Source organism: Poecilia reticulata, linkage group LG1 (assembly GCF_000633615.1).
Source record: "Poecilia reticulata strain Guanapo linkage group LG1, Guppy_female_1.0+MT, whole genome shotgun sequence".
In the NCBI taxonomy this organism is placed as follows: domain Eukaryota; kingdom Metazoa; phylum Chordata; class Actinopteri; order Cyprinodontiformes; family Poeciliidae; genus Poecilia; species Poecilia reticulata.
The window spans coordinates 4805517-4814009 of record NC_024331.1 but is presented as its reverse complement, the minus strand read 5'-3'; the positions used below and the strand labels follow the sequence as shown (position 1 = coordinate 4814009).

Sequence of the window (8493 nt, the reverse complement as noted above, 5' to 3'; positions counted from 1 at the left end):
ATTAATGCAGGAACACATTCTTAAATATAAATAAACTTTCAGTTCTAATGAACATTTGACAATGGAACTGGAAAATGTTTGAAATATAAATAAACAAAACAGAAACAACAAAGAAATTGAATTATGAAGGCTCTGTAAACAAAATTGTCCTTCATAAAAGAGGATTAGTTGAGACCAAAGATAGATAGACTGAAGATAGGTTTTGGTAGGAAGAGAGAGAAAACAGAAGAATGTTTTGCAATTTACTGTCTCTTATATCAGAGATATAATAGACGATCTACTAAGAAATAAAATCCAAAATTGCTCATTGCTGACAAATTCAGCTCAAGAACCCTGTAATATGGGTTCATGAAGAATTTCATGCAAATTCTCCATAAAAAAATGCCAAAAAAATCTAGTAACAAGATGTTGAGAGTGAGTTAAAATTAGCGGTGCATCATTAAATCTGCCAGTGAATAAATCGTCCCAATTTCCTTAGTCGCATGAAAACCTGATCTTCTCTACCTCCACAAAGGAACGGCGCCACAAAATTTMCGCAAAAATTCTCACATTTTGCTACAATTACAGTAACGAAATGTATTTTATTGGAATTTGTGTCATACACCAATATGAAGTAGTGCAAACTGTAAAGTGAATGTGGGGGAAATGATTTTAGTTTTTCAAACCTCCCTTTTTAATTTGACACCTTTTATGTTTAACACCTGGTGTGGTTGTATTAAAGGTAACCTAATTATTTAACAGAGTCTGTATGTGTGTAACTTTACCTAGGAGTCACTGTAAATAAATCAGATGTCTGGTAAAGAAAATGATTGAACAATCGGCATCACGAGAACCAAGAAACAGAAAAAAGGAATGGAGAAACTTAGCTACGTCGAGTTGTTGAACAAAATTCTTGACTTTAAACATTTCACACTTTTCAATCCATTACCTGAAAATCACAAGAGTGTGGCACAACTGCAAATATACAAAGATATATACCAGAGGTGTTCATTTATAATGACCGGAAAAACCAAGACGAACTTTAATCATATATCTGGTTTTTGGCCCAAATGTGAAATATAAATGAATGCCTTAAAATTTTGATTCTTGCCTTACTGTTTATGTTTTCGCTTCTGTTTTTTTTTTTTTTTTCAGGAAATTGTTGACTGGTTTAATTCAATCCGTGCCGTTCAGCTTCAGTATCTRAGAGTGGCCTTTCCCGGTGCAACCGATGCTGAGGTAGACGCATTAACCTTTTCTAAATATGCACTCTTGCATTCACCTATTTTTAATATGCATTCCTTTAAAAATACAGACATTATCACTCTTTGTTTCCTTGTTATTCACATTCTGGGAATTAAAAATAACTGCTCATTTATTGACCGTACTGAGAAACTTGGTAATTTTTTTTTTTTTCAGCTCGTACCCAAACTTACTCGAAACTTTATCAAAGAAGGATACATGGAAAAAACCGGCCCCAGGGTAAGTAAATCTACTGCTGCTTGTCTGTACATGTGCACAGCTGTAACTCCTCCACTATGACTTATTTATTTTACTTTACTGATTTACCCCAGCACAACAAAAGCCTCTTACAATTTCCCCCCAAAACACTAAAAATCGATTTTCCTCATTTTATTTTCTCAAATTARAGTTTTCTTTAAATTTTTAATTATAGAAAAGCAACCTGCACTATATTCCACAAGCAATCAGCATTCGTTTTTATTCTTATTTGCGGTCTATTTCTCATCTCTGTTACTGCAAGCAAACTGGAGAGTTCAGTGAAATTGTGTCCAATTTGTTATGCGGTCTGCGTGTGTCAGACTGATCCTGTCTTCCTTTAGAATCAGTATTTAACAAGATAAACACATGTCTTCTTCTCACTTTTATTCYAGCTTGTGGTCTCCTGTCCCTAATTGGAACAAAAAACGAAAAAGAGACAACATGGCTAAAAGGTTAACTCAGCTGTCAATGTGACGGATTTTTACCTGTCTGACTGGATGGTAATCAGCTGAGCAAACCTGCCGTATCACCTTTCCTGTATCTGAGGAAATGAAAGGCTTCCTTGTGAGAACTCGCTTAAATCTCGTCTCTCAAGTACAAACGCGGAAGGCAGATATGCGCCGTGCAAATAAACAAAGAGTCATTTATAAGGATTTGAGTAAACATGCAGGCCTGTRCCAGCACATGTCTACGTTGGTTAAATCGGCCCAAACGTCTCGYCTTTTAGTTTAGTCAGTAATATGTCAGGGATTTATTTYTTAATGTCTGCAAAGTCAGAAGTTTACATCCATTTCCTCKGTATTTGGCAAGATTGACTTGGGTCAAAMTTTTGGGGTSAGTCAGGTTTGTAGGCTCTCTCAAATATACCCACAAATTCTCTGTAGGATTTTGAACATTGACTTTGTTGTCCTTAAGCTGCTWTGTAACCCTTTGGTTGTAAGCTTGGGGTCATTGTCCAATTGGAAGACCAATCTATGTCCAAGCTTCTACTTCCTGATGTCTTCAGATGTTGCATCTATGGCATCCRTTTTATGAAGTGCACCAGTCCCTCCTCCAGCAAAACAACCCTAAAACCTGACACTGCCAACCTCCTTCCTTCACAGTTAGGATGATACAAGCACCCTGGTTCTTCCTCCTAATGTAACGATCGTCATTATGGTCAAAAGGTTCCGCTTTAGTTAGATCAGACCACAGGAATATACCTCCAATAATGAAGATATTTGTCACTGTGTTCATCTATAAACTGCTTTTTTTTCTTCTTTTTTTAAAATAAAGGCTTCTTCCTTTCACTTTCAGGCCATTTCGGTGCAGAACACGTTTCACTGTGGATGATGTTTTATCAGCTTCATCTTCACAACGCCTTTGGCTTTAGTCCAATTTGTACATTTTGGACCAAAACTCATTCAGAATGATGGTTGGACATTTCCCATCATGTGTATACTTGTGTATAATTGTTCAAACAAAGGAACGCAGCAACTTCTAGAAGAAATTGTTCTAAAGGATGAATCAGACTTTTACACCTCTACAATTCTCTTCCTGATGTCTTGGGTTTCCCGTCATGTCAAAAAAAAAAAAAAGATGCGGTGTGTTTTAAGGTGTGGCCTTAAAATACAACCACTGGTGTGAATCCAATTAGCTCAAATCACTCAGTTAACCTATCAGAAGTTTCCAAAGTCATAACATCATCGACTGGCCTTTCCGTCATTGTTTAAATACATAGAAATCATCATTGTGTACATGAGCTTTTGCACTTTCAGACATTAATAAATGAACCTNTTTTTTTTTATTGTGGTTTCCTGTGTGGGGAGTCATTTTATAGATTTACAAAAAAGTGGTTATCATCAGTAGTTGTACTTTTAACATATTGAGTTTTCATAAAGAGGAGAAAGCTACTCAGCTGAGTTGGAAGGCTAAAAGCTAGCTTAACAGTCGTGTTGAACAGCTTAAAGCTCAAAGGGAAAAACAGTGTAACTATATACAATGTTATATAGAGATTAAGTTGATCAATGTTGCCTTACCTGAACGACATATTGCTGTACCAAAGTTGCACTGCCTTTTGATAATCTATCATTATATTCAATRGATGCTAGTATTTTAAATGGCTAAAATTAGCTAAAACYAGCTAAAACTTGGGTCTGTGTGGCTAGTTGTTAGCTTTGCTCTTCCCTTACGATTTTTCACTATTGTTTGTTGGTTTTATTATTTATGTAGCAGGGACAATGTGTAAACACATTATYCTTCACAAAAGTTAGTCAATTGCAGAATTACACCAGATTAAGCTTAAAGCTGCTTTTCATCTACATGGCAGCTCATAACAATAAAATACGTTCAACATGTGTTTATTCCATCTATAGCTATTCACACCAAACATTTTTTATCAATTTATAGCCATTTACACAATTCTTCTATCTACCATTTAAATTAATTTGATCAATTTACATTGCAAATAGCCAAGGTTTAATGTTGATTATGCTAATTTACCAGTAGTTGCGTTCTGACCTTTTGGRAGAAATCAGGCCGATCAAGGAATAATTTTAAAATTTCTAAATCASTGTGATGTGAACTTAACTTCTCTCATACAAATCCAACAGATAATTTTAATCACTTCAACTTCTTTGAAAGGATGCATACAGTGGTGAGAGGCAAAGAAAGTTGCTTTACTTCTTGTGTGCTTTTGCTTTTTAGTTCTTTTCAATCWGGTTGTTTCAAGTTCAYACTCKKGTAGCTTTGTGTAGTCAATGTACAGGCATATTTTTCTAAAATTTTGCATGCTTTCAAGATCCCACTTGTTGTGTCATAGATTTTCCATTAAAACTACCCAGCAGGAAGTGAGGAGGTGTTTTGGAACTAGTTTTACATGAAAAGACAACAGTATGTAGCAGTAAAGCTTTTGGCAAAGGGAGAGCATGCCAAGCAACTTAGATATTAAAGCTTTGTGTTGACTAACAAATCAAAAAATATAGCTTCTGAATGTCCACACCAAAGTAAATGAATTAAACACAATGAATAAAATCCTACTTTTATGCACTTTTATGGTAATTTGTTATGGCAAACAAAGAACCATAACCTTTTGGTATGGTAAATAACAAAAAAAAACTTTAATAAACTAACAAAACCCACAGGACAATTATTAGTTTCAGATTAAACAAGGACTTCAGAAATGTGTTAACTGTCATACTTAAAGTGGCGGTATTATTCTAAATTGATTTTTTTTTTTCAGTTTTACATCATCTAATAATGTTATTCCCTCATCAAAAACATACCTGGAGTTTTGCCTTAATTTTTCCATGCGTGTTTGACAATCTCTTTAATCTCCCATGGCAACCATTCAGCTRTGTTGGACCTAGCTCCGCCTTCAAGATGAAGCTCCTCCTTCTGAGAATCTGCATTACAGAGCAGTCCTGTCCTATGACTTTCCCACCTAGCTCCTCCAGACTAGCCAGCAGCAATTAGCAAACAGCTTTTGGTACTGCACATGTGCTGAGCTCAAGCTACTTATAACGATAAGTAGCTCGTTATAGGAGCTACTTATCAGAGCAATACTAGTAAAAAAGTTGTTAAACAGTTAATAGAGGAGCCATGTTGTGATGACTCCCTGGAGGCGGAGTTTCAGAAAGAGCAGCAGCTTCTTAAAGATGCAGAGGTCCAATTTGAAGATGTTAAATATCAAAGTCAAGTTTCTTTTATATTTGATACATGTAGCATTTTTTAAACAACTGAAGGGAACTGAYTGTGATATAAAATGGCAGCATGTGGTCAGAAAACACACAATACTGCCCTTTTAACATCAATTTCTAAGAAAATATATGTGGGAATTTTAAAAGATGAATTCTGTGATTGTAKAAATGTACTTTAAGATGGAATATATTCCAAAACGTCCAAATTTATTTTGCCTAATGTGTCCTCCTGTTATTGTTCTGTTCATTCATGTGCTGGGGCGTCATTCGTACTTTAATACTGTCTTTTTTTTATATGTGTTGTGTTTGTGAGATAGTTCATGGCTGAACATGGAAATGAGCTAATGAAGGCAAAGTATGAGGCGGATGTTCCWGTCTACTACTACAAACCAACCCACAAGGACTGTCAGTGAGTAACCACAGCTCCACATGCAACTATCAGAGCTTAAGTAACGTTATGCAAAATGGATGTGATCTTTGAACGTGTGGCTTATCACATGGATGGTCCTGTTTCTCTACAGTGCCTTACCAAAGTTTTGGTTTAAAAAAAATGCAAAAAAAAATCAAAAAATAAAAATCACTTGCACATGTCTTCATTCCTCTTTCAATTTGACAACGCTAACTAAAATGCAGAGGAAACGTTATCGGTAAACATGTCTTTCCTTTGGTGTACGACTGCGTGCATATCTGAGTCTTATTGAGAGGTCAACTTGACCTCTCAAAGACCTTTGAGGTTTATATGACGAGGAAAGCATTACATAACCTCAGTCCATTTACCGTTTGATCAATTCGTGTGTTTCTTAAGTGTGTGTGTCTTTCCATTTTGTTCGTGTTTGCTCAGAGTGCTGAGAGAGCAGTGGATCAGAGCGAAGTACGAGAGGAAAGAGTTCTCGAAACCTGGGAAAAGCTTGACGTACGAATCAGGTGAGCGCGCACAAACCCTCACATGTACTGTAAAAAAWAAWAAATAAAAAATTCCCTTGACCTTAAATAATAAGGTTTGCTTGCATCCTGCAGAAACGAGAGAGGGCACGTTGATGAAAAGGGGGCGGGACAACGGGCAGTTTCTGAGCAGGCGATTCGTCCTTTCTGAAAGAGAGGGCAATCTGAAGTACTACACCAAATATGACGTAAGCAGCAGTTCGTGAGAATCCAGTTCAGTAAAATGACCTTAAAGCACATTCTGCTCTAGTCTACACCCACTATACAAATACCCCTAAATATAAAAGATTTTAAAGATAAGAAGTATATTCACAAATGATTTCTGTATGNGACCTTTGAGGTTTATATGACGAGTAAAGCATTACATAGCCTCAGTCCATTTACCGTTTGATCAATTCGTGTGTTTCTTAAGTGTGTGTGTCTTTCCATTTTGTTCGTGTTTGCTCAGAGTGCTGAGAGAGCAGTGGATCAGAGCGAAGTACGAGAGGAAAGAGTTCTCGAAACCTGGGAAAAGCTTGACGTACGAATCAGGTGAGCGCGCACAAACCCTCACATGTACTGTAAAAAAWAAWAAATAAAAAATTCCCTTGACCTTAAATAATAAGGTTTGCTTGCATCCTGCAGAAACGAGAGAGGGCACGTTGATGAAAAGGGGGCGGGACAACGGGCAGTTTCTGAGCAGGCGATTCGTCCTTTCTGAAAGAGAGGGCAATCTGAAGTACTACACCAAATATGACGTAAGCAGCAGTTCGTGAGAATCCAGTTCAGTAAAATGACCTTAAAGCACATTCTGCTCTAGTCTACACCCACTATACAAATACCCCTAAATATAAAAGATTTTAAAGATAAGAAGTATATTCACAAATGATTTCTGTATGRTTTAGGTTTTGGTCTTTCATATTCACAAGTTCAGTTCAACTGTATTCCATTCAGTTCAGTCCAGTTTATATGTTTTGAACTGACAACATGAGACAACAAAATGAGGATTTGYCTTCTCCACTGAGTTTGTGCAAGTTCAGACACGTTTACTGAGGATTCTGTCTGAACTGTTCACCATTCAAAATAATTATCCTCAGAAGCTGGAAACAAATGCTGCATATAAAAGACACACACACAAAAAAAACCCCAGCTTGTTTCGATAACAATAAGGACTTTGTGTGTTCCAGCATATCATGTATTATCTGATGTCTATTATTACAAACAGCCTTTTATTATCTGAATATGTGACAAACTGATATCACTGCAGTGATGGCTATAATCAACTGTCAGATTCAAAACCCTTGATGCTCTGCACACATAAAATTTTAATTATTAAGCACATCAATGTAGCCAGTTTCTCAGTTTATCATAAAATCATAAAAAGTAGAACAACTGTGGCCTCTGATTTTCWAAACCAGTAACTGAGTGAATTCTAAGTTTTCCAAATGTGTCACCATACTGACAAAAATCTGGGAACAGTCTTTTAACGTGACTTGTACTTTTTCAGTTAGTTGAAAAAGGTAAAAGAACAAACAAAACAAATCCAAGRAATTGGGTTATTGGTTGAAGGATACAATTTAATTGTTTTCCTTCTTAGAATAACTTGAATGGACAAATGGTAGAGATGCATTGTGTTCAACTTGCCTTCATAATAGTATTGAATCTTGTCACTGAGTGGATCAGTAAGGAAATCTCACTGGTTTTCAAACCAGGATTTGAAACAGGCCAGCATAAATAATCACCAGAAGTTGTTTCTGTTTCATTAGCTGCATCTCCACTGACCGAATAATCGCATAAATTCAGAATTACAAAAATAAATTTGCTTAATGGAAAAACACCAAACGCCAAGTTTTTCAATAAATTGTCTTTGCGCTAGGATGAGGTGGCTTTTCAGCTGAATTGAAATCAGTGTATTTTGCAAAACTGAATTGAAAACAATTTTTTCACATCACACRAGTCACGTGATCAACAACCGGATGTTACTACTGCTGGAAAAGACAAAGAGGTCAACAGGAAGTGGCAGGAGGTGGATGACGCCGCATGAATTTTTTAAGTGACTTATCACATGAACAAACTTATTTTTGTTTGATTTTAATTGAGTTTTTTTTTTAAAGGCAGCACCATAATTGCAAAATTGTTTTTTTGTTTTTTTTCATTAGCGTAATATCAAAAAGGATTTTGCACACAGTTGTAAAGGAAACGCAGGTAATTGACACCCAAGTTTGTTTGGGAAGTTCTCAAAATTTTGTCTGAAAAAGCAACAATGCTTTAAAACTTTTTTTTTTWATGCTTGTTACTAAATAGTTGAACTCTATAGTTGACTGATCTATATTTAGCTTGAGCTGGGTCCGGTCATGGTGCCACAGTTGGGCGCCATGGCAGCAGACAACAGGGATTTGAGTAATTATATGATGGT

General features: G+C 36.1%; 1 protein-coding gene across 1 annotated transcript in view; it reads left to right on the top strand.

The window, feature by feature from the left end:
- LOC103462536 (arf-GAP with dual PH domain-containing protein 1-like) overlaps positions 1-8493 on the top strand; it is a 27949-nt gene that overhangs the window by 10736 nt on the left and 8720 nt on the right. The window contains exons 3-7 of the mRNA XM_017303758.1: positions 5474-5565; positions 5998-6080; positions 6174-6300; positions 6547-6629; positions 6723-6835. Of these exons, the coding sequence (XP_017159247.1) occupies positions 5474-5565; positions 5998-6080; positions 6174-6300; positions 6547-6629; positions 6723-6835 (498 nt within the window). The remainder of the gene's footprint in view (positions 1-5473; positions 5566-5997; positions 6081-6173; positions 6301-6546; positions 6630-6722; positions 6836-8493) is intronic.